This window comes from Mirounga leonina, unplaced genomic scaffold, assembly GCF_011800145.1.
Source record: "Mirounga leonina isolate KUSES-001 unplaced genomic scaffold, KU_Mleo_1.0 Mir_53, whole genome shotgun sequence".
In the NCBI taxonomy this organism is placed as follows: Eukaryota; Metazoa; Chordata; class Mammalia; order Carnivora; family Phocidae; genus Mirounga; species Mirounga leonina.
Genome location: NW_023270807.1, coordinates 6,502,023 through 6,528,506, shown reverse-complemented (window position 1 = coordinate 6,528,506; position 26,484 = coordinate 6,502,023). Strand labels below are relative to the sequence as shown.

The 26,484-nt window shown below is 40.5% G+C and overlaps 1 protein-coding gene and 1 long non-coding RNA gene across 3 annotated transcripts in view; both read left to right on the top strand.

Annotated features, from left to right (window-relative positions):
• KIF6 (kinesin family member 6) overlaps positions 1-26,484 on the top strand; it is a 440,006-nt gene that overhangs the window by 206,643 nt on the left and 206,879 nt on the right. For both annotated transcript variants that reach the window (XM_034991249.1, XM_034991248.1), the window contains exons 11-13: positions 13,532-13,637; positions 14,711-14,849; positions 20,258-20,473. In XM_034991249.1, the coding sequence (XP_034847140.1) occupies positions 13,532-13,637; positions 14,711-14,849; positions 20,258-20,473 (461 nt within the window). The remainder of the gene's footprint in view (positions 1-13,531; positions 13,638-14,710; positions 14,850-20,257; positions 20,474-26,484) is intronic.
• Positions 20,715-23,904, top strand: LOC118001225. The gene is made up of 3 exons (XR_004676647.1): positions 20,715-21,365; positions 23,204-23,248; positions 23,880-23,904. It is a non-coding gene; the product is annotated as an uncharacterized LOC118001225 (long non-coding RNA).

Here is a 26,484-nt window from a genome sequence, read left to right as displayed (position 1 = left end):
ACCTCATAGATATTTACAGAACATTCCACCCTAAAACAACAGAATACTCATTCTTCTCGAGCGCACATGGAACTTTCTCCAGAATGGACCATATACTGGGTCACAAATCAGGTCTCAACCGATACCAAAAGATTGAGATTATTCCCTGCATATTCTCAGACCACAATGCTCTAAAACTGGAACTCAATCACAAGAAAAAATTTGGCAGAAATTCAAACACTTGGAAGCTAAAGACCACTCTGCTCAAGAATGTTTGGGTCAACCAGGAAATCAAAGAAGAACTTAAACAATTAATGGAAATCAATGAGAACAAAAACACATCAGTCCAAAATCTATGGGATACTGCAAAGGTGGTCCTAAGGGGGAAATATATAGCCATCCAAGCCTCACTCAAAAAAATAGAAAAATCCCGAATTCACCAACTAACTGTACACCTTAAAGTACTAGAGAAAAAGCAACAAATGATGCCTAAGCCACACACTAGAAGAGAAATAATTAAAATTAGAGCAGAAATCAATGAATTAGAAACCAGAAACACAGTAGATCAGATCAATGAAACTAGGAGTTGGTTCTTTGAAAGAATTAATAAGATTGATAAACCACTGGCCAGACTTATCCAAAAGAAGAGAGAAAGGACCCAAATTAATAAAATTATGAATGAAAGGGGAGAGATCACGACCAACACCAAGGAAATAGAAACAATTATTAGAAATTATTATCAACAACTATATGCCAATAAACTGAGCAATCTGGATGAAATGGAGGCCTTCCTGGAAACCTATAAGCTGCCAAGACTGAAACAGGAAGGAATGGACAACCTGAATAGGCCAATAACCAGTAACGAGATTGAAGCAGTGATCAAAAACCTCCCAAAAAACAAGAGTCCAGGGCCTGATGGATTCCCTGGGGAATTCTACCAAACATTCAAAGGAGAAATAATACCTATTCTACTGAAGCTGTTTCAAAAAATAGAAACAGAAGGAAAACTTCCAAACTCATTCTATGAGGATAGCATTACCTTAATCCCCAAGCCAGGCAAAGACCCCATCAAAAAGGAGAATTTCAGACCGATATCCCTGATGAATATGGATTCCAAAATCCTCCACAAAATCCTAGCTAATAGGATCCAACAATACATTAAAAGGATCAGCACCATGACCAAGTGGGATTTATCCCCGGGATGCAAGGGTGGTTCAACATTCGCAAATCAATCAATGTGATAGAACACATTAATAAGAGAAGGGAGAAGAACCATATGGTCCTCTCAATTGATGCAGAAAAAGCATTTGACAAAATACAACATCCTTTTCTGATTAAAACTCTCCAGAGTATAGGGATAGAGGCAACATTCCTCAAGCCCATAAAATCCATCTATGAAAAACCCACAGTGAATATCATCCTCAATGGGGAAAAGCTGAGAGCCTTTCCCTTAAGATCACGAACACGTCAAGGGTGCCCACTCTCACCACTGTTGTTCAGCATAGTACTAGAAGTCCTAGCAACAACAATCAGACAACAAAAAGAAATAAAAGGTATTCAAATTGGCAAAGAAGTCAAACTCTGTCTTTTCACAGATGACATGATACTTTATGTGGAAAACCCAAAAGACTCCACCCCCAAGTTACTAGAACTCATCCAGCAATTCAGTAATGTGGCAGGATACAAAATCAATGCACAGAAATCAGTTGCTTTCTTATACACTAACCATGCAACTGTAGAAAGAGAAATTAAAGAAACGATTCCATTTACAATAGCACCAAAAATCATAAGATACCTCGGAATAAACCTAACCAAAGAGGTAAAGGATTTATACTGTAGGAACTACAAAACACTCATGAAAGAAATTGAAGAAGACACAAAAAGATGGAAAAATATTCCATGTTCATGGATCGGAAGAATAAACATTGTTAAAATGTCTATGCTACCCAGAGCAATCTATACCTTCAATGCCATCCTGATCAAAATTCCAATGACATTTTTCAAAGTGCTGGAACAAACAATCCTAAAATTTGTATGGAATCAGAAAAGACCCCGAATTGCCAAGGAAATGTTGAAAAGGAAAAACAAAGCTGGGGGCATCATGTTGCCCGATTTCAAGCTATATTACAAAACAGTGACCACCAAGACAGCATGGTACTGGCACAAAAACAGACATACAGACCAAAGGAACAGAATAGAGAACCCAGATATGGACCCTCAACTCTATGGTCAAATAATCTTTGACAAAGCAGGAAAAAACATGCAATGGAAAAAAGACAGTCTTTTCAATAAATGGTGCTGGGAAAATTGGACAGCCACATGCAGAAGAATGAAACTCGACCATTCTCTAACACCATTCACAAAGATAAACTCAAAGTGGATGAAAGACCTCAATGTGAGACAGGAATCCATCAAAATCCTAGAGGAGAACATAGGCAGTAACCTCTTTGACATCGGCCACAGCAACTTCTTTCAAGATACATCTCCAAAAGCTAGTGAAACAAAAGCAAAAATGAACTTTTGGGACTTCATCAAGATAAAAAGCTTCTGCACAGCAAAGGAAACAGTCAAGCAAACAAAGAGGCAACCCACAGAATGGGAGATGTTTGCAAATGATACTACAGATAAAGGGCTGGTATCCAAAATCTATAAAGAACTTCTCAAACTCAACACCCAAAAAACAAATAATCAAGTCAATAAGTGGGCAGAAGAGATGAACAGACACTTCTCTGAAGAAGACATACAAATGGCCAGCAGATACATGAAAAATGTTCATCATCATTAGCCATCAGGGAAATCCAAATCAAAACCACACTGAGATACCACCTTACACCAGTTAGAATGGCAAAAATGGACAGGGAAAGAAACAACAAATGTTGGAGAGGTTGCGGAGAAAGGGGAACCCTCTTACACTGTTGGTGGGAATGCAAGTTGGTACAGCCACTTTGGAAAACACTGTGGAGCTTCCTCAAAAATTTAAAAATAGAGCTACCCTATGAGCCAGCAATTGCACTCCTGGATATTTACCCCAAAGACACAGATGTAGTGAAAAGAAGGGCCATATGCACCCCAATGTTCATAGCAGCAATGTCCGCAATAGCCAAACTGTGGAAAGAGCCAAGATGCCCTTCAACAGATGAATGGATAAAGAAGATGTGGTCCATATATACAATGGAATATTACTCAGCCATCAGAAACGATGAATACCCAACTTTTACATCAACATGAATGTGACTGGAGGAGATTATGCTAAGTGAAATAAGTCAAGCAGAGAAAGTCAATTATCATATGGTTTCACTTATTTGTGGAATATAAGGAATAACATGGAGGACACTAAGAGAAGGAAGGGAAAAATGGTCAGGGGGAATTGGAGGGAGAGATGAACCATGAGAGACTATGGACCTGAGAAACCAACAGGGTTTTAGAGGGGAGGGGGGAGGGGGGATTGGTTAGCCCGGTGATGGGTATTAAGGAGGGTATGTACTACATGGAGCACTGGGTGTTATACGAAAACAATGGATCGTGGATCACTACATCAAAAACTAATGATGTATTGTATGGTGACTAACAACATAATAAAATTAAAATAAATAAACAATATAAATTGTCTCACACTTGTAAATATCAGCTGTCACATGTCACAGATTATAGAAAGAGATAAAAATGAAGTCCAAAGCTGCTATAGATGGAAATCATTACATCTAGTTGGAGTGGACTAATAGTAACAGCGGAAGGGAAATGTGTACAGGTAAAAAAGATGCTGAAAGTACGCAAATATTTTCATAATTTAAGAAAGATGGGGTGCCTGGGTGGCTCAGTCGGTTAAGCATCTGCCTTCAGCTGAGGTCATGATCCCAGAGTCCTGGGAGCAAGACTGCATTGGGCTCCCTGCTCAGCAGGGAATCTGCTCCTCCCTCTCCCTCTGCCTGCCACTCCCCTCCACTCATGTTCTCGCTCTCGTTCTCAAATAAATAATAAAGACTCTAAGAAAGATAATAATGTGAGAAAGATATGCTGCTGCTGTATTATGATAGTTAGCATCTTAGATACTTATCACCATCCTTACGCCTTCCTTTTCAAGAATTCCATCTCAACATAGAGAATAATTTCCAGTAAATGAATGCATTAACTAAAGAACACATTTGTACTGAAAACTTAATGTGTGCACTGCTTTAGGCGGGGGAGGGTGCACAAAGATGAATAAGAGCCAAGCATTGCCTCCTGGTGCTTGTAATCTGATGGGAGAGCTAAGGTGGTGCACTGGCTCTGAAGTGCAATGGGGACTGTAGTAAGCACACACATGCAAAAAGTAAACTAGGACTTCAGAATAGAGGGGATGGATGCCCCCTCCAAGGGGAGGTGTTTTGTTTTGATTTTGTTTTAGAATAGAAAAAAACCTGAACATCATTGTAAGCAGAGGGGAAAGACTCATATGGAGATGTGACAATGAGGTAAAATAAAGGAGGTGATGAATAGGAGGTAGCCCCAATAGAAGCGAGGGAGAGAGAACAGCCATGAGGAGGAGGAAGGATATTACACAAAACATGTAAAAGAAAGAAGGGGGCCTGAATGGTGAGGCAGAGATGCTCTGGGAGGTGAAGGAAGAGGAAACCGGAAGAGTCCATTTATAACAAGTTTGACTTTCTCTGTCTAGTGGTAAGTTACAATATTGACAGAATGAGAGTTGTGGTAGGCTTGGCAAGACATGGAACAGCCACTGTGAAGTATGTAAGTCAACCAGGGATTAGTATTTTTGTATTCCTTGGGTTAATACCTAGTAGGGCAATTGCTAGATTGTAGGGTATTTCCATTTTTAACTTTTTTAGGAAGCTCCATACTCTTTCCAGAGTGGCTGCACCAGTTTTTGCATTCCCACTAACATTGCACGAGGGTTCTCCTTTTTCCACATCCTCACCAACACCTGTTGTTTCTTGTGTTGTTGATTTTAGCCATTTTGAAAGGCGTGCAGTGATATCTCATTGTAGTTTTGATTTGTATTTCCCTGATGATCAGTGATGTTGAACATCTTTTCACGTGTCTGTTGGCCATCTGGATGTCTTCTTTGGAAAAATCTCTACTCATGTCTTCTGCCCATTTTTAAACTGGATTATTCATTTTGGGGTGTTGAGTTTTAGAATTTCTTTATATTTTTTAGATACTAACCCTTTATCAGAAATGTCATTTCCAAATATCTTCTCCCATCCAGTAGGTTGCCTTTTAGTTTTGTTGATTGTTTCCTTTGCTGTGCAGAAGCTTTTTATTTTGATATAGTCCTAATAGTTTGGTTTTGCTTTTGTTTCCCTTGCCACAGGAGACATATCTAGAAAGAAGTTGCTACAGCCAGTGTCAAAGAGGTTACTGCTTGTGTTGTCCTCTAGGACTTTTATGGTTTCGGGTCCCACAGTTAGGTCTTTAATCCATTTTGAATTTATTTTTGTCTATGGTATAAGAAAGTGGTCCAGTTTTATTCTTTTGCATGTTGCTGTTCACTCCAATGTTTATAGCAGCACTATCTACAGTAGTCAAATTATGGAAACAGCCCAAGTGTCCATCAATTGATGAATGCATGAAGAAGATGTAGTATATATATATGCAATGGAATATTTTTCAGCCCTAAAAAAGAATGAAATCTGGCCATTTGCAACGAGGTGGTTGGAGCTAAAGGGTATAATGCTAAGTGAAGTAAGTCAAAGAAAGACAAATACCATATGATTCCACTTATATTGGAATTTAAGATACAAAACAAATGAGCAAAGTGGGAAAAACAGGCAAACCAAGAAGCAGACTCAACTATAGAGAATAAACCGATGGTTACCAGAGGAGAGGTGGGTGGAGGGATGGGTGAAACAGGTCATGGAGATTAAGGAGGGCACTTGTAGTGATGAGCACCAGGTGATGTAGTGAAGTATGGAATCACTATATTGTCCACCTGAAATTAGTATTAACTAACTGGAATTTCAATAAAAACATAAAAAAAAAAAAATAAGTCAACCAGGGATGATTAGCAGGATTGTGGAGCATCACTGAGGTCCAAACTGATGAGGCATGGCATGAATCTTTAATGAAACTAATAAAAAGAAAACTTTTGCATTATTTTTCTGGCATTGTGGCAACTAGGCATAGAGGCATGGAAATTCAGCTTCATGAGAATGCATGTTTTGTAGAAATCAAATGATTCCTCAGTTGAAAGCTGTGTGTGAAAATTTATCGGGAAGTGAGAAGCAAGATGGCGGAGGAGTGGGAGACCTAAATTTTGTCTGGTCCCAGGAATTCAGCTAGATAGGAATCAAACCATTCTGAACACCTACGAACTCAACAGAAGATTGAAGAAAAGAGTAGCAGCAACTCTCTGAACAGAAAAGCGACCGCTTTGGGGAAGGTAGGACGTGCGGAGAAGTGAATCCAAGGCGATATTCAGGAAGATAGACAGTGGGGGAGGGAGCCTCTGTCAGCCACTATCAGCAAGGGATAGAGCAGCAGAGCACAAAATCGGAACTTTTAGAAGTCTGCTCCACTGAGGGACGTCACTCCAGTGGCTAAACGGGGGGTGGAACCCTCGCTGGGACAGTGTGGTCTCAGGACCCTCGGGGTCACAGGAAGACCAGGGGTGACTGAGTGCGGCAGAGCTCCCAGGTATTGGAGTGGGAAGCTGGCGGCAGAGACGGAGCCAAGGAGTGGGCTCTCAGCTGGGGGTTGCCATAAACTGTGATCTGTGGCACAGTCAGGTTACTGCTCCTCCAGTAGGGACCCAACAAGCTGCAGATCCAGGGAGACTCCCCTTCCTCCCCTGGGAGGACTGGCGCGGGAGCGCACCACAGGGATCTGCAGGGTTTGGAGACTCCACACGGGGTCAGGTGCGAGAGATAGAAATGCTCAGTCACAGCCGGGTGAGCACGGAGTGCGGCCGGAGACCGGGGAGACGGGAGTGATTGACTGCTTTTCTCTGGAGGCGCACTGAGGAATGGGGCCCCGAGTTCTCGGCTCCTTTGGGGTGGAGATTGGGAGGCTGCCATTTTCACTCTCATCCTCCAAAGCTGTATGGAGAGCTTGCAGGGAACAAAAGCTCCCGATAGAAAACCCCAGCAGATTACTTAGCCCAGACCTGGCAAGGGCGGGGCAATTCTGCCTCCAGCAAAGACATTTGGGAACCATGGCAACAGGCCCCTCCCCCAGAAGATCAGCAAGAACAGCCAGCCAAGACCAAGTTTACCAATCAATGAGAACAGCAGAACTCCAGCGCTAGGAGAATACAGCACATAGAATTCATGGCTTTTTTCACATGATCCTTTAGTCTTTCAAAGTTAATTTTTTTTATTTTCTTTTTTTCGTTTTCTTTTTTTTGAGTTTTTCTTTTTCCCTGTTTCAACCAACATCTTGTCAATCCCTTTTTTAAAAATCTTTTTTATTTTTCATTTTTAGAGTCATATTCTATCCCTTCATAGTAGTTAACCTTATTTTTGGTATATATATATATATATATATAAGTTGTTCTCTCTATAAAATTTTGGGATACAGTTTCTTCTAACAGACTAAAATATACCCTAAATCTCTAGTGTATGGCTTTGTTCTAGTCTCCTGCCTGATCACATTCTCTCCCATTATTTTTTTAATTCCTCTTCTTTCTTTTTTCAACCAACTTCTTATCTTATCAATTCCTTTTATAAAAATCTTTTATAATTTTCATCATTATAGTCATATTCCATCCCTTCATCGTATTTACCCTTCTTTTTATAGATTTATAAGTTTTCTTTCTTTAAAATTTTGGGAGGCAGTTTCTTCTAACAGACCAAAATATGCCCAAAATCTAGTGTGTGGCACTGATCTATGCACCAGCCTTATCATATTTGATCATATTCTTTTTTTTTTTAATCTTTTTCTTTTTTCTTTTTTCTTTCTTTCCCTTTCTTGTTCTCTGGTTTCAGTTCTCTTCTGATTTGTTTAGTGTATATTTCTCTGGGGTCTTTTTTACCCTGTTAGCATTTTGTTCTCCTATTCATCTGTTCTCCTCTGGTCAAAATGACAAGATGGAAAAAATCACCTCAACAAAAAGAACAAGAGGTAGTACCAACTGCCAGGGACCTACTCAATATGGACATTAGTACGATGTCGGATCGAGAGTTCAGAATCATTACTTTAAAGATACTAGCTGGGCTTGATAAAAGCATGGAATTTATTAGAGAAACCCGTTCTGGAGAAATAAAAGAACTAAAATCTAACCAAGTTGAAATCAAAAAGGCTATTAATGAGGTGAGATCAAAAATGGAGGCTTTAACTGAATGGAACACTGGGTGTTATATGCAAACAATGAAGAATGGAACACACATCAAATACTAATGTTGTAATGTATGATGATTAACATAACAATAAAAAATATTTTTAAAAATGGAGGCTCTAACTGCTAGGATAAATAAGGCAGAAAAGAGAATTAGTGATACAGAAGACCAAATGATGGAAAATAAAGAAACTGAGAAAAAGATAAAAAACTACTGGATCATGAGGGCAGAATTCGAGAGATAAGCAATACCATAAGATGAAACAATATTGGAATAATTGGGATCCCAGAAGAAGAAGAAAGAGAGAGGGGGGCAGAAGGTATATTGGAGCAAATTATAGCAGAGAACTTCCCTAATTTGGGGAAGGAAACAGGAATCAAAATCCAGGAGGCACAGAGAACCCCCCTCAAAATCAATGAAAATAGGTCAACACCCTGAATCTAATAGTAAAACTTAGGAGTCTCAGGGACAAAGAGAAAATCCTGAAAGCAGCTCAGGATGAGATCTGTAACCTAGAGTGGTAGAAACATTACATTGGCAACAGACCTATCCACAGAGACCTGGCAGGCCAGAAAGGACTGGCAGGATATATTCAGAGCACTAAATGAGAAAAATATGCAGCCAAGAATACTATATCCAGCTAGACTGTCAATGAAAATAGAAGGAGATAAAAAGCTTCCAGGACAAACAAAAACTAAAGGAATTTGCAAACACGAAACCAGCCCTACAAGAAATATTGAAAGGGGTCCTCTAAGCAAAGAGAGAGCCTAAAAGCAACATCAATCAGAAAGGAACACAGACAATATACAGTAACAATCACCTTACAGGCAATACAATGGCACTACTAAATTCATATCTTTCAATAGTTACCCTGCATGTAATTGGGCTAAATGCCCCAATCAAAAGATACAGGGTATCAGATTGGATAAAAAAGCAAAACCCATTGATATGCTGTCGGCAAGAGACTCATTTTAGACCAAAGACACCTCCAGATTGAAAGTGAGGGGGTGGAATACCATTTACCATGCTAATGGACACCAAAAGAAAGCTGGGGTGGCAATCCTCATATCAGACAAATTAGATTTTAAACCAAAGACTGTAATAAGAGATGAGGAAGGACACTATATCCTGCTTAAAGGGTCTATCCAACAAGAAGATCTAACAATTGTAAATATCTATGCCCCTAACGTGGAAGCAGCCAATTATATAAGGCAATTAATAACAAAAGCAAAGAAACACATTGACAACAATACAATAATAGTGGGGGACTTTAACACCCCCTTCACTGAAATGGACAGATCATCTAAGCAAAAGATCAACAAGGAAATAAAGACTTTAAATGACACACTGGACCAAATGGACTTCACAGACATATTCACAACTTTCCCTCTAAAAGCAACGGAATACACATTTTTCTCTAGTGCCCAGGGAACATTCTCCAGAATAGATCACATCCTAGGTCATATATCAGGTCTCAATCAGTACCAAAAGATTGGGATCATTCCCTGCCTATTTTCAGACCACAATGCTTTGAAACTAGAACTCAATCACAAGAGGAAAGTCGGAAAGAACTCAAATACATGGAGGCTAAAGAGCATCCTACTGAAGAATGAATGGGTCAACCAGGAAATTAAAGAAGAATTAAAAAAATACATGGAAACCGATGAAAATGAAAACACAACTGTTCAAAATCTTTGGGATGCAGCAAAGGCAGTCCTAAGAGGAAAGTGTATAGCAATGCAAGCCTTTCTCGAGAAACAAGAAAGGTCTCAAATACACAACCTAACCCTACACTGCAAATAAAGCCTAAACCCAGCAGGAGAAGAGAAATAATAAAGATCAGAGTAGAAATCAATGAAATAGAAACTAAAAGAACAGTAGAACCGATCAACGAAACTAGAAGCTGGTTCTTTGAAAGAATTAACAAGATTGATAAACCGCTGGCCAGACTTATCCAAAAGAAAAGAGAAATGACCCAAATGAACAAAATCATGAATGAAAGAGGGGAGATCACAATCAACACCAAAGAAATACAAACAATTATAAGAACATATTATGAGCAACTCTATGCCAGCAAATTAGATAACCTGGAAGAAATGGATGCATTCCTAGAGATGTATCAACTTCCAAGGAAGAAATAGAAGAGCTGAACAAACCTATAACTACTAGGGAAATTGAAGCAGTGATTGAAAATCTTCCAACAAAAAGCCCAGGGCCAGATGGCTTCCCAGGGGAATTCTACCAAACATTTCAAGAAGAATTAATACCTATTCTTCTGAAACTGTTCCAAAAAATAGAAATGGAAGGAAAACTTCCAAACTCGTTTTATGAGGCCACCATTACCTTGATCCCCAAACCAGACAAAGACCCCATCAAAAAGGAGAATTACAGACCAATATCCTTGATGAACATGGATGCAAAAATTCTCACCAAAATACTAGCCAATAGGATCCAACAGTACATTAAAAGGATTATTCACCACAACCAAGTGAGATTTATCCCTGGGCTGTAAGGTTGGTTCAACATCTACAAATCAATCAACATGATACGATACATTAATAAAAGAAAGAACAAGAAGCATATGATCCTCAATAGATGCAGAAAAAGCATTTGACAAAGTACAACATCTTTCTTGATTAAAACTCATCAGAGTATAGGGATCGAGGGTACATACCTCAATATCATAAAAGCCACCTGTGAAAAACCTACAGCGAATATCCTACTCAATGGGGAAAAACTGAGAGCTTTCCCCCTAAGGTCAGGAACACGGCAGGGATGTCCACTGTCACCACTGCTACTCAACATAGTATTAGAAGTCCTAGCCACAGCAATCAGACAACAAAAAGAAATCAAAGTCATCTAAATCGGCAAAGAAGAAGTCAAACTCACTCTTTGCAGATGATATGATACTTTATGTGGAAAACCCAAAAGACTCCACCCCAAAACTGCTAGAACTCATACAGGAATTCAGTAAAGTGGCAGGATGTAAAATCAATGCACAGAAATCAGTGGCATTCCTATACGCCAACAACAAGACAGAAGAAAGAGAAATTAAGGAGTCAATCCCATTTATAATTGCACCCAAAAACCATAAGATACCTAGGAATAAATCTAACCAAAGGGGCAAAGGATCTGTACTCAGAAAACCATAAAATACTCATGAAACAAATTGAGGAAGACACAAAGAAATGGAAAAACATTCCATGCTCATGGATTGGAAGAACAAATATTGTGAAGATGTCAATGCTACCTAGAGCAATCTACACATTCAATGCAATCCCCATCAAAATACCACCCACTTTTTTCAAAGAAATGGAACAAATAATCCTAAAATTTGTATGGAACCAGAAAAGACCCCACATAGCCAGAGGAATGTTGAAAAAGAAAAGCAAAGCTGGCGGCATCACAATTCCAGACTTCCAGCTCTATTACAAAGCTGTCATCATCAAGACAGCATGGTACTGGCACATAAACAGACACATAGATCAATGGAACAGAATAGAGAGCCCAGAAATGGACCCTCAACTCTATGGTCAACTCATCTTTGACAAAGCAGGAAAGAATGTCCAATGGAACAAAGACAGTCTCTTCAACAAATGGTGTGGGGAAAATTGGACAGCCACAGGCAGAAGAATGAAACTGGACCATTTCCTTCCACCACACACAAAAATAGACTCCAAATGGTTGAAAGACCTCAATGTGAGGCAGGAGTCCATCAAAATCCTAAAGGAAAACACAGGCAGCAACCTCTTCGACCTCAGGTGCAGCAACTTCTTCCTAGAAACATCGCCAAAGGCAAAGGAAGCAAGGGCAAAGATGAACTATTGGGACTTCATCAAGATAAAAAGCTTTTGCACAGCAAAGGAAACAGTCAACAAAACCAAAAGACAACCGACAGAATGGGAGAAGATATTTGCAAATGACATATCAGATAAAGGGCTAGTATCCAAAATCTATAAAGAACTTATCAAACTCAACACCCAAAGAACAAATGATCTAATCAAGAAATGGGCAGAAGACATGAACAGACACTTTTCCAAAGAAGACATCCAAATGGCCAACAGACACATGAAAGTGTGCTCAACATCACTCGGCATCAGGGAAATCCAAATCAAAACCTCAATGAGATACCACCTCACACCAGTCAGAATGGCTAAAATTAACAAGTCAGGAAATGACAGATGTTGGCAGGGATGTGGAGAAAGGGGAACCCTCCTACACTGTTGGTGGGAATGCAAGCTGGTGCAACCACTCTTGAAAACAGTATGGAGGTTCCTCAAAAATTTGAAAATAGAGCTATCCTATAATCCAGCAATTGCACCACTGGGTATTTACCCCAAAGATATAAATGTAGGGATCCAAAGGGGTACGTGCACCCTGATGTTTATAGCAGCAATGTCCACAATAGCCAAACTGTGGAAAGAGCCAAGATGTCCATTTACAGGTGAATGGATAAAGAAGAGGTGGTATATATATACAATGGAATATTATGCAGCCATCAAAAGGAATGAGATCTTGCCATTTGCAATGATGTGGTTGGAACTGGAGGGTATTACGCTGAGTGAAATAAGTCAATCAGAGAAAAACATGTATCATATGATCTCACTGATATGAGGAATTCTTAATCTCAGGAAACAAACTGAGGGTTGCTGGAGTGGTGGGGGGTGGGAGCCATGGGTGGCTGGGTGATAGACATTGTGGTGGGTATGTGCTTTGGTGAGTGCTGTGCATTGTGTAAGACTGTTCAATCACAGACCTGTACCTCCTAAACAAATAATACATTATATGTTAGAAGAAGAAGAAGATAGTAGGAAGGTAAAAATGAAGGGGGGGAAGCTAGAGGTGGAGACAAACCATGAGAGACTATGGACTCTGAGAAAAAACTGAGGGTTCTAGAGGGGAGGGGAGTGGGGGGATTGGTTAGCCTGTTGATGGGTATTAAAGAGGGCATGTACTGAATGGAGCACTGGGTGTTATATGCAAATAATGAATCATGGAACACTACATCAAAAACTAATGATGTAATGTATTGTGATTAACATAACATAATAAAAAGATAAGAAAATTTATCGGAAAGTAGTCAAATAATTGCATCATTTCAGATTTCTCTTTGTCAATATGTTTCTTTCCCTTTAATTTTTAGTTAAATCAGTTAACTATATTTCCATAAAGAAGTGGGAAAATATCCTGTACTTTGAATGTTAACCAATCAAATAATGCCATTAGAATTTCTAAAGTTTCTAGCTCATCGTTGCTTCTCATACATTATGTATTTTTAGGCTGGAAAAACTAATAACATCATTTTTGGAAGACCAAGATCCAGAAAGTAGACTAGAGGTTGGCACTGATATGCGTAAAATTCATCACTGTTTCCATCATTTAAAGGTAAAGTTCAGCATTTCCTCTAGTAGAAGGCATTGTCTGCCATGTTGAAACTGCAATGAAGTTTGTCTAGTTGACCAACTCTTAAAAGGCTAGGATCCAGCTTCACATGTCCAGAATGTTATGATCTTCCAACCAGGCTGGGATTATTCTGGAATTTCTTCAAAGGTTGTATCTTACCTGCCAGTGAATAAGCTCAGACCATAGACTTGTAATTCTTTTGCCAGGAATCTCTAACTTGTACACAGAATAATTCCGTGTTCAAAAACCATTTATTTTCAACATATATCAAGAAAATTGTGTCCTGTGTTTTTCCCAGCTGTTTAGATTTATCCATATAAACCCTCAGATTTTCTTTGCCTTACATTTTACCTTTCATGATGACACAGTGGGAATATCATTAACTTTTATTTCTACCTCACTTATAATTTGGCATTCTTCACTATGATAATAAACATTTATTGTGAGTCTGCTATGGGCCAGACATTGGGAAAGCAAAATTGAATAAGTTAGTCATGAAGAAGACATATAGGTAGAGAATAATTATAACACATGATAAGTGATATTTTTAAAAGTGAGGGGGTTTTAGAGGGGAGGGGGTGGGGGCATGGTTTAGCCCAGTGATGGGTATTAAGGAGGGCATGTATTGCATGGAGCACTGGGTGTTATACGCAAACAATGAATCATGGAACACTACATCAAAAACTAATGATGTACTGTATGGTGACTAACATAACATAATAAATTAAATTTAAAAAAAGACCTTACAAAAAAAATAAATAAAAATGTGAAGCAAGTGGTATGGGGTTAAGGAGAAAGAGAAAGAAGTTCAAGAACGGATCATGTTTGAGTAGGAATTTCTGAGAGAGATGATAGCAGAAAACAGGATGAGGAAGGGGAGGGGAGAGGAGAGAGGGGACAAGGAGAAGGGGAAGGCAGCTGCGTTGCAGTGACAAGGAGGCAAGAAAGGACAGGCACGCCTGATTTGTGCAAGAACTGTCGAAGGCAAAAGAGTCCAAGAAACTAAGAGATTTGGAAGAGAGGTATGGGCTCTAAGCTCTTATTTCATCTTACAGAAACTATTGAATGACAAGAAGATTCATGGAAAAAGCACAGTCTCCTCTGAAATCAAAGATCAAGACTGCCAAGAACCATTAAAAGAGGAGGAATACCAAAAGCTCCGAGACATTCTACAGCAGAGGGATAATGAAATCAGTATCCTTTCCAAAGCGATTAGAAACTGACTCTCTCCTGGCTTGCAAGAGGGAGGGGAACACTTCGGTGCCTTCTGCTAGCCACATCATTCTAGCCCCCCACCCTGCTTCCAGGTCACACTGCTTCTTGCCATTTAGGAGAGGTCCTTCCCACACAGAGAATGTAGTGACCAGTGAAAAACACAGTTGCTATAAAAGGAACACTTTGACTTTGTTTTTAGCTAGATACAGTTACTATTATGGGGACTATTTCAGTTTATTGAAAAGCGTGGTCTTTTTTACACCATCTCTTAACATGAAATTCTTTTTTTTAAATATATTTTTTGGACTACTCTGCTGTGCTCTTTCTGTTTTAGTTCTGAGCCAGTAAGTTAGCTGCTTATCTTTAGCTGACTGACCGGACACTGGGCTGACCACAGCCTCACCAGGGCCCAGAATTTGTGGCTGGTGTGTGGGTGGCACTCAAATGGTGGCTGAAAACTGACAAATGGTATTTAGCTTATGGAGAGCAGAGATTGATTTAAATGTAACTTTTTTTTTTTTAATTTAAAACCCAGATCTACTGCTTTAGGTTCCACTTAACAGATGTTCCCAAATTTGGAAGCGAGCGTCTATGGGTGTTCAAGATAGAATCCTCTTTGGCTCTAGGAGGCAGTGTGTTTGGGGTGCCACGAGAGCCAGCAGCAGCCCATGGGAGCTGCCTCCAGGTACAGGCTGGGGGCTCAGACCTCAGTTTTCCCCAGCATTTCTTCAGTCTTGTTTCTCATTTATCTGTCAAGCTTCTTGTAAAAAGATTTGACATTTTCATTGCATTTGCTGACTTTAAATGTGCACAAGAAGTTATTTCAGTCAGTTCTTATCAACAGGTATTTGTGTTCATTTTTAAAAATTACTAAAGGGCCTTTTAGCTGTGGCTAATGTGAAAAAAATGCATAAAAATAACCTATATGAAGGACATCCAGTAATAAAGAGGTAAAAACAAACCACACACAAGGTAGGCACACTGCCTGATGAATCCCGCTCTCTAATTTTAGCTGAGTATTAGCAGACCCTCTATGCCTGATCCAAGTGAGTTTTAGCTGCTTTCTTATCCAGCCAGCAACAGTAGGTTCAGCTGCGAATTCTACTCCCACACGAGGCCTTGTCTGTGAGTGCTGCCCACAGGGTCACCCTGCATTCCTGTTCCTCTCTCTTACCCTATCCAGCTCCAGGGACGCTCCCAGCCCAGACCTCAGGCCTGGCCCCAGCCCCAGTCTGAGCTCTGCTTCTTTTCCAAATCTTGATCCTATTTTAGGATCTTCTCCCCTAAACACTCCTACCAACTTCTTAATCCCCTCCTGGGCTTATGAATGTGTGTGCCTATAGGAGGGATGAGATGAGATATGACAGCGAGGAACCAGTCTGGGCTTACGCATGTATGTTTATTTAAACAGGAGAGTGAGAGAGAGACATACATCATCTCCCTTATTGACCACCAGATCCAGGTACCACTGTTCATGTGGGGCTGCGCTGGATTCTTCACCGACTGGGAATGACCTGAGCAGCATCTCCTCCTTCTGAGACTCATGTTCAAAATGATGATATGTAGGAGCCATGGTGAAGAAATCGCTGAACTTCAAGTTCACACCTGGATTGACATCCTCGCTCTTCCTGCATTAGCTCCACAGCTATTCAATGGAACGGTTTCCTACTCTTTAGTAGTAGGACCGTACATCCTGCCTTGCCAACCTCACAGTGCTGAGCAAAGCCAGTAAGGTGAGGTACTGGAAAGTGCTTGGTGTGCTATGGTGGGAGATATGACTTTGCAGACAATGGGCAAACTCAGAAGGAGGAAAAATAGCAGCTCAGATCTACTCATCACAAATCTTGTGCTCATCAAGAGCTAATAACCAAGAAAGGCTGTTGAAATTTCAAGGTTTCTCACAGCCAGGTTGGAGGATATTTTCACATCTCATTTGTAGAACCACCAAGGCGAAGACTGACAGGAGGAATGAGAAAGATCTGGTATATGAGAAAAACAGGTGGTAATACTTGAGCTCAACAAAAGACAGTAAAGCAACCAAAATGACAGCGAATGACATTGAACACTCTTCTTGGAAAGGGAGTGAAAATGGTGTCATTTCAGTGACATTATCAGTGTGAGTAAAGTTCAGACACCCCTTCGCCAAACATGTAACAGTGTGTCATTTAGGACCCCGCACAACAAAGGCCCAAGTTAAATGGAATGGGCACAGGAAGAAGACAAAGGAAAGGTGGGAAGAAGGAAGGCAGCCAAGAAGATAAATCTGTACTCTGATCATCATGAAATGTACATCAGAATGCTGCACGTCTCTGGTTAAATTCTGCCAGGGCCCGTTAGAATGAGACTTAGCTCCTTACTCCAGATCACAAGGCCCTACATGATGGAGCCCCTGCCAAGCCCCTGATTTCATTTATTATGTCTCTGTCCTGTAAGTGTTAGGCTTTGGTCACAGTGTCCTTTCTGTGGTTGTTCTAACACCAGGTTTCTCAACTTTGGCACTTTCAACATTTGGAGCTGTATAATTCTCTGTTGTGGGGGCTCCCCTGTGCATTGTAGGATGTTTTGCAGCCTCTCTGGCCTCTACCCACTAGACTTAAGTAACCAACGCGCCCCCCCCCCCCCCCCCCCCCCCCCCCCCCGCTGCAGTACAATAACCAGAAATGCTTCTAGATGTGGCCAAACATCCTTTGAGTGGTAAAATAGCCCCTGTTGGGAGCCACTGACAAGGCCCTTCTCCTGAGGGTTTTAGCGCTAGCCATGAACTCTGCTGACATACTCTTCCTCTGGCCACTGCCTCTTGATGTTCAGCTTAAATGGCAATCTCCTAAGTCTTTTGTGAGCACTCAGTGTAGAGTAGCTGCTCAGTCATTCCTGACCTTTTAAAAATTAGCTATCCTTTCATCCTCTAACATTCAGTGCGTGTACTTGAGATCTGACTTTCCCGAGGACATCTGCTTCATGAGAGCAAGAAACGAGTCTGCCTTTTCTTTCCCCCCCCCCAGTGGTTCTTTTTTTTTTATTATTCTTATGTTAATCCCCATACATTACATCATTAGTTTTAGATGAAGTGTTCCATGATTCATTGTTTGTGCATAACACCCAGTGCTCCATGCAGAATGTGCCCTCCTCAATACCCACCACCAGGCTAACCCATCCTCCCACCCCCCTCCCCTCTAGAACCCTGTTTGTTTTTCAGAGTCCATCATCTCTCATGGTTCGTCTACCCCTCCGATTTCCCCCGCTTCATTCTCCCCCTCCCGCTACCTTCTTCTTCTTTTTTTTTTTCTTAACATATATTGCATTATTTGTTTCAGAGGTACAGATCTGAGATTCAACAGTCTTGCACAATTCACAGTGCTTACCAGAGCACATACCCTCCCCAGTGTCTATCACCCAGTCACCCCATCCCTCCCACCCCACCCCTCACTCCAGCAACACTCAGTTTGTTTCCTGCGATTAAGAATTCCTCATATCAGTGAGATCATGTCTTTCTCTGTTTGACTTATTTCACTCAACATAATACCCTCCAGTTCCATCCACGTCGTTGCAAATGGCAAGATCTCATTCCTTTTGATGGCTGCATAATATCCCATTGTATATATATACCACATCTTCTTTATCCATTCATCTGTCGATGGACATCTTGGCTCTTTCCACAGTTTGGCTATTGTGGACATTGCTGCTATAAACATCGGGGTGCACGTACCCCTTCGGATCCCTACTTTTGTATCTTTGGGGTAAATACCCAGTAGTGCAATTGCTGGATCATATGGTAGCTCTATTTTCAACTTTTTGAGGAACCTCCATACAGTTTTCCAGAGTGGCTGCACCAGCTTGCATTCCCACCAACAGTGTAGGACGGTTCCCCTTTCTCCGCATCCCCGCCAACATCTGTCATTTCCTGCGAGTCTGCCTTTTCATCATTCCATCCCTCTGCCTAGAATCATGCCTGGCACATAGTACAAGCTCCACAGCACACTGTCGAATGGGTGAGGGAATGGATATTGCCATGCATTGTGTGAGCCAGTGGAAGCATCTGATGCTATGGATAATCAGTTCTGCACGAGAAGGAGTGGAAGGTGTGGGCAGAGCACTGCTCTTCTCTGCCAGGCCAAGGCCCACACCCCCCTTTGGTCAGGACACATCTTTTGAGGCAAAGATTGGAAGCCACATCAGGGACTCTGAGAGAAAGAGTGATTATGCTTCTGGAAATCTCCAAGAAGTTAGAGTCAAAGCTGAAGAGGAAAATGGAAATCAAATGACCCCTATGAGACTTGCCCAAGAACAGACATCTGAGTTGCAATCTTCTCTCCCCACCACCTCCATATTTCCTCACTCACCATCTCTGGGGACGCTGGAGGCCTGCAATTCAGCTTGCTGCATAGGCACTTGGAGCTCTGAGATTCTCAAGAGGGATTTTAGTCTTTCTCTCAGTGATGGCAGAAATCCCTTAGAGTTCTCAGCATCTGGAGCCAGAAAGAACAGCAAAGGAGGGTGGTATGCAGTGATGTTATCGATCCTCATCAATGCTCCCAATATATTTAAATGGCCTATCAAAAGGTGCACTGTAAAATAATGTATCTGTACTAACAATTCACTTCTTTTCAGTTCCATTTGGGACAAAGATTTAGAGACTTAAAAAAAAAAATGACTGTAAGTCCCATTCAAATGTATGCTAAGCAAACATGTGTTGGATGTAGGAGTGCTCTGGCCAGCAAAACTGATTTGGCTGCTCTGCCAGTTGGGCGGATTCTGGTGTTCTCCCTCTCCACTCCTCCTGCTGCCTCCTGAGCGGCATCCTGGATTCAAGTCTTACTTATTCACAGATACAACCATAGCTCCTTTGCCCACTCCTACTAAGTGTTCATTTTATTTCTTGTAAACCCTTTCATAAGAATTTTGAGTCTTTACCAGTTTAAACTCAGAGCATTTTAAAACTTTTTTTTTTTTATTTTATTTATTTATTTGACAGAGAGAGACACAGTGAGAGAGGGAACACAAGCAGGGGGAGTGGGAGAGGGAGAAGCAGGCTTCCCGCCGAGCAGGGAGCCGAATGTGGGGCTCGATCCCAGGACCCTGGGATCATGACCTGAGCCAAAGGCAGACGCTTAACGACTGAGCCACCCAGGCGCCCTTAAACTCAGAGCATTTTAAAGACCTTTGGGTTTGCTAATTTTTCATATAATGTGCCATATTGAAAGACCAGTTGCTTCCTAAACTGTCTATAACTAGATAAATGACTTCAAGAAGTTGAAGTCTTCTTCAGTGGTCTCTTTACCATATGACAAATAGCAAATATTGTTGGAAATATTAACCTCAATTGAAACATTAGTGTTTTGATCATTCCAACTTAGCATGAGTCACTAAATCCTTAAATCGAGTTTCAGATATTCTGGTCAATATGCTAAAGAAGGAAAAAAAGAAAGCTCAAGATGCTCTCCACTTATCCAGCATGGATAGAAGTGAATGTAGACACTCACAGAGCTCGTCCTTCCCACCTGGGAACCCTGAAGGTCTGAGGATGTTGCCATCCTCAGCAACCACACAAGTCCAGGATGTCAGCACTTTTGGGTACCAATCCAGTTTGCTCCACAGAAAAACAGGTCAGTTATATTTACTTATATATATATAAATTATCTTAAGTATGGAAAACATAGGCTTAAATGAGAAAACATAGGCTATCATAAATTATACATCTATAGAAAAAGTAATAAACATGGAAATAATTATATCATTCTATTCTTCATCATTGTAATTCTTGTTGTTATTATTACTAGTATTTCTTGAGGTTTTAAAGTTGTACCAGCAGCAGCTGCAGCAGCAATAACAAAAATCCCCAAGTAAAATTTATCCTCAAAAGGAAAAAAAAGAAACAAGTCTGGCATTCCTCATGCTCCATAATGGAATTCAGCATAGCATTTTTTGGTTTTAAATATGAAGAAATGACAACTTATTTGTTATAGTTATTTTTTATAACTATCAAATCTCTTAAATACCAGTTTCCAAAATTGATGACTGAACTGAAAACAAAGTATGAATTGTCACAGAGCTCAGAGACAGAAATAGATGGGTCCAGGGCAACAGGAGAAAAGTTAAAGTTAGAGAAAGGAACAAAACCTTTCCTCTGATAGAGGAGGGAAAGAATAAGGACAGATGTTGCATTGCCAATGTGATGACACAGTATTTATTTCTAAATCCGAATAAGCTATCTGCAGCAAAATAATTTAAAAATATTATCACAGTCTGCCTTAAAGGATAATAAACAAACAAAACTTTGTCAGATAGTAGGATTTGACTGGGTTGGATCAACTCAGAGGCACTATCCCCACTTGTAGCTTTTGATCAGTATGTCCTCTCAGCAACTACAGAACCCTGGCTAGAGGCCCGGGTTAGTTTGTGTTATTTTCTCTTTTTGTTAGACCAGCAGAGCATGATGTACAGTCATGTGATTGGTGCATTTCTCTTGAAGACATTGAGGGATCTGAAATATAGAAGGTCCTAGAACAGAGGGGTGAAAACCTTCCCTTTTTGGCAACATAGGTTGAAATTTTCTGTATAAATGTTTGTTGGGATGGGTGACCTGATATGCATGGTTTTCTAAAGGATTTAGCTTGGGAATAATTAGAGGATGGTACTCCTTAAGAAGGATGCTTTTTAATTAATAAAGGCAAGGTCAAGAAGCCTGGAAATATACTTTGTGATATTATATCCCTTTATCTCTTAATTCGAAATCTCCTTGCTTTGAATATTTAGTTAGCAATACAGTAGAGTAAATTCAAAATCAAAGGAAACCAAAATTGCTATTTTTACCATTTATCATGGTGGCAGTAGACAGGAAAACAATTATTCCTCTCTGTGACTGTTTTCCATACAATATTCCTGTACTCAGTTATGGGTAACAGCTGGTTCTTTAAAAAAGGAGACCCTCTGGATTGGTGAATTCATTAGTTCATCCATCAATTTATTTATTCCTTTATTCATTCAACATGTATTTATTGAGTACATGCTTTGTTCCAGTACCGTGCTAATTATTACTATTATGGCTACAGCTTACATAATCCTTGCATATATATCAGGTAGTATTCAAAGCTGTCTGATTGGATTAACTCATCTAATCCTTATTCTATAAGTTCTTGTTTTACCCCCATATTATACAAGAATATACAAGGACAAACACAACCTCTGATCTCAGAGCACTTAGAGACTAACAGAGAAGAGAGATTTGAACAATTAATTACAAAAGTGCACCTCTGTATTACTGATGGGGCACATACTAGGGAACCCAACCTCAAGTTAAGATCAGAAAGATCCAAAAAGGGACATGAGGAGGGGAGTGTGGCTGGAAGCAATATTGTAAGCAGAAGGAATCATTTGAATAGCTTTCGGGGTCTTTGTGGTGGAAAGGAGCATTTTAGGAGGTGGAAGGCCAGGATGGGTGGTGGAATGTGGCAGGGAGAGTCTGGGAAGACAGGTTGAATAATGTGTGCACAATAGAAGGGCAGAGGACACAGAGTATGAATGACTAATTAGAAGGCCACTGTAGCACAGTGGTAAGCCAAAGGATGGGGATGAGAGAGAGATGGGGGGATCAGAAGCATTTAGGAGGGAGAGTGAGCAGGGCTTGGTGACTAATGGATGTGGGGGGGTAAGGGTGAGGATGGGCCCCAGGTGTCTAGGTGGCTGGTGAGGTTTTTTGTGGAGGTAAGGAACAGTGCAGCAGTTGGCATGGTTGGCTATAGAGAGCAGAGCCTGGCATCTCTACTGATAGGAAAGGTCGCAGTCAGTACCCGTACGTTAGAACCCTGTGCTCATGATGGAAGGAACTGTTCACTGGCCTTCTCCAAAGACAGACACCATTATGCCCCTGCAGAAATGGCCTTGATATCACTGCCCTGCCCCTTGCTGTGTGCCAGACCTTTTCTGTTTCTATTTTCTCTTGCCCACACCATCTCCCTTCTCATAATTCTTCTTCCCCACAGCATCTCATAATCTCTCTCCTAAGTCATAATTATAGTCAAATTTTTCAGTAACTCTTCTCCTCCCTTGATACTACTATCAAGACAAACTAGTTTTGTTTGGAAAATGAATTAAGTTCACTTGAGTAGAAAGTCGCTGAAAAAAAAATAATGGAAATTGTAAAGTACAAGTACAAATGAGGTAAAAGAGTTTTGGAGAAGAGCCTTATAGTTGAAAGGGTTTTTGAGTTGTTTTAACTGTTGTTGGATATAGTTCTACTTTAAGTAGGAGTAGGCTCACAAATGGATTGATAATGATCTAAGCATTTGGAGGAGGGACTGATGAAGGACTGATTTTATTTCTTGGCAAAACTACAGATAGGATGAAATTGCTGTGGATGAATCAGTGCTGCAAAGCAACAGGTAATGGGATAGTTTGTTACAATGTTTAAAGATCCTGGGAGCTGATTAGGCTTTTATTATTGCATTATTTTATACAAGAAGCTTGTGTAAACCAAGCCAAATACAAAAAAAAAAATTAATAAGGATGTTGTTTTGAAAGATTTCTGCCTTATGTAGGTGTCAATTTCTATTAACCATCCACTGGGCTGCGTTCAATGCAGAAAGCAAGTAGATTTGACCTTGTCCAGTCTGAGACTGCTGGGAAGCTGTCCCCGCTCTGATGACCCTCCTCCTTCCCTTCACCCTCACTTCATGCTGAAAAAATGACTTCTTTCAAATTTTTTGTACTAAAAGAAAATGAAACTAAATTCATGGTTCACTAGAGAGCCCCACACAGTCATTGTGCAAGCAGCCTGCCAAGGCAGAGGAAGGAAGGTTAGGGGCTTTGGGGCTTCTTGGTTTTTTTGGAGGTTAAATGTCTGTTTTGGTTTCACTGAAGCAACGAGAGGGATTGTTCAGCTCTACATTTTGAAAAGAGTCATATGGTTCTCTTTAAAATAGCAGGACTTTGATAGTTTGGTTTTCTTGTTTGGTTTTTTTGGGGGGGGGAGGTTTGTCATTGTTTACTTGTTTAGTTCTCTGTGTGTTCCAGATAGTCACCTGGAACCAGTCAGTATTCCAAAAGCCCCTGATGATTCACCACATCCTTTAACTGAGATGCTAACAGAACCCACTCATCACAGGTGATGCCACTGGTATTTTTTTTATTTATTTATTTATTTATTTATTTATTTATTTATTTATTTATTTATTTATTTATTTATTGTTATGTTAGTCACATACAGTACAGTACCTCATTAGTTGTTATGTAGTGTTCCATGATTCATTGTTTGCAGATAACACCCAGTGCTCCATGCTCCTTAATACCCATCACCAGGCTAACCCATCCCCCAACTCCCCCCAAAACCCTCAGTTTGTTTCCTGGAGTCCAGAGTCTCTCATGGTTCATCTCCCCCTCTGATTTCTCCCCCTTCACTTTCCCCTTCCTTCTTCTAATGTCCTCTGTGCTATTCCTTATGTTCCACACATACGTGAAACCATATGATAATTGACTTTCTCTGCTCGACTTATTTCACTTAGCATAATCTCCTCCAGTCCCATCCATGTTGATGCAAAAGTTGGGTATTCATCCTTTCTGATGGCTGAGTAATATTCCATTGTATAGATGGACCACATCTTCTTTATCCATTCGTCTGTTGAAGGGCATCTCGGCTCTTTCCTCAAAAAGTTAAAAATAGAGCTACCCTATGACCCAGCAATTCCACTACTGGGCATTTACCCCAAAGATACAGATGTAGTGAAAAGAAGGGCCACATACACCCCAATGTTCATAGCAGCAACGTCCACAATAGCCAAACTGTTGAAAGAGCCACTGGCATTTTAAAAGGTAAATTGAAAGCCAAAGCCACAGTCTGGAGGCTCCAGGCTCTTTTCTCTTATTCACTCCTAAGAATGTATTGAATCCCCACTATGTGCACGGAAGGTCCAAGGGTACGGGTGGTAGGGGGCACCAACGGAAACTGAGAAATGGTCTTTGCCCCTGGGAGCTTACATTTAAATAGCAGAGGCTGGCTTGGTACCTAAAGAGTAGAGAATAAAGTAACAAGTGCTATAAACGCAGGAACTAGAAGAAATGCTGTGGGAAGTCAAAGGAGAAGGCAGGGATTTTAATAAGTGGATTGGGAAAGCATTACAAAGCAAGTGACATGGAAGTTAGGTCTCAAAGGATTGGTAGAATTTGGATAAAGCTGGAGGGAAGAACATTCTATTATATTCCAGATTTAAAGAATATTATGAGTAAAGGCTTGGGAACAGGAAAGCAAGGGAAAATATGTAGAGTTGGCAAGGGTACTTGTTTAGCTGGGGTCTTAGAGAAGTACAAGAAGTCTGAAGACATAAGGCTAGAAAAATGAGTGGGAAATTGTGGGGATGGCTTCTTCAGGGAGAGGGAGTAGAGGAATAGATGGGAATGTCCCCTTTTAACTTTATATGCTTTCATGTTGTTTTAATTTCTTGCACTTAATTTCTTACCGTGTTATGAAAACCCTTGAATGCCTTGCCAGGGAATTGCCTTCATTGGGTTGCAGGGAACCACCAAGCAGAGGGGGCATGGTGATAGCTGTGCTCTGGGAAGGTATTTGTGGAAGAAATCTTCAGAGTATCTTGGAGATGAGATGCCTGGAGATGTGAGTAAATGGTTTAGGAAATAAAATAGTCCAAGGTGGGAGTGATGGAAACAGAAGAGGCAAGGAGCATGAAGAGATATAATGGAGGGAGCCCACAACAGTTCTCCATGGCATAAACAACTCTTTCTTCTCCCTCTTCCTGGTTTTCCCAGTTCTTCTGGCACTGAGGATGCAGCTACGACAAGGCCAGGAGAACAGGGAACCTGGAGCTTCTCTGGCATGCTGCATCAAACCTGGAGTCCATTCTTTGAGTTTGCTTTACCCATGCTTAAAGGATTGCTCTCTGGACCAAAAGTTACTGTTACATTATCCACTAAGTTGAAAAGAAGAGCTCAAAGAGAAATCAATAGAGCAAAACTCACCCATAAAACCAGAGAAAAAGAATAGAGATTAGGTTTTTTAAGATCCTTTCCAACTTGCTTTGTTGTAAGCCTCAGGCACAAAGGTTCACCTCTTGCTTTTCAAACCTCTCATGATCCATCTTACCCTCTCTTTTGGAACTGACCACACTTTTGTCCTTGCATTTCCCTTTGAATGCAATTAAAGAGACAGTCAGTAAATGGATCATTGCCTTCTCTTTAGCTCCATGGCTAATCTCACTTCTGCGGGCATAATATTGAGGTTACTCTGAGCACTACCTCTGAGAAATGCATCTTTGCATCCCTCCTATTTGAAGGGTCCATAGATTGGATGAAATGAATAAATGATGTCCAAAAAAGAGAAAGAGGAGAGAGAGAAACTGAGGACAGATCTCTGCTTTAGGTTTAAAATCAAGGCTTACTCCCATTTCCATTTATTTTATCTGATAATCTTTGTGATTCCAAAAAGGTCTCCAAATCTAAAAAGTGAACAAACAAGTAAGAGTCAATGTGTTTTCTAGAGGAAAGCAGCATGGCCCTAGATGGGACTCAAGTTCTGACATTCAGTTAGATTCAATAGACACCCATGAGCTCCCATGTGCCTTTATCTATCTATCTATCTATCTATCTATCTATCTATCTATCTATCTAT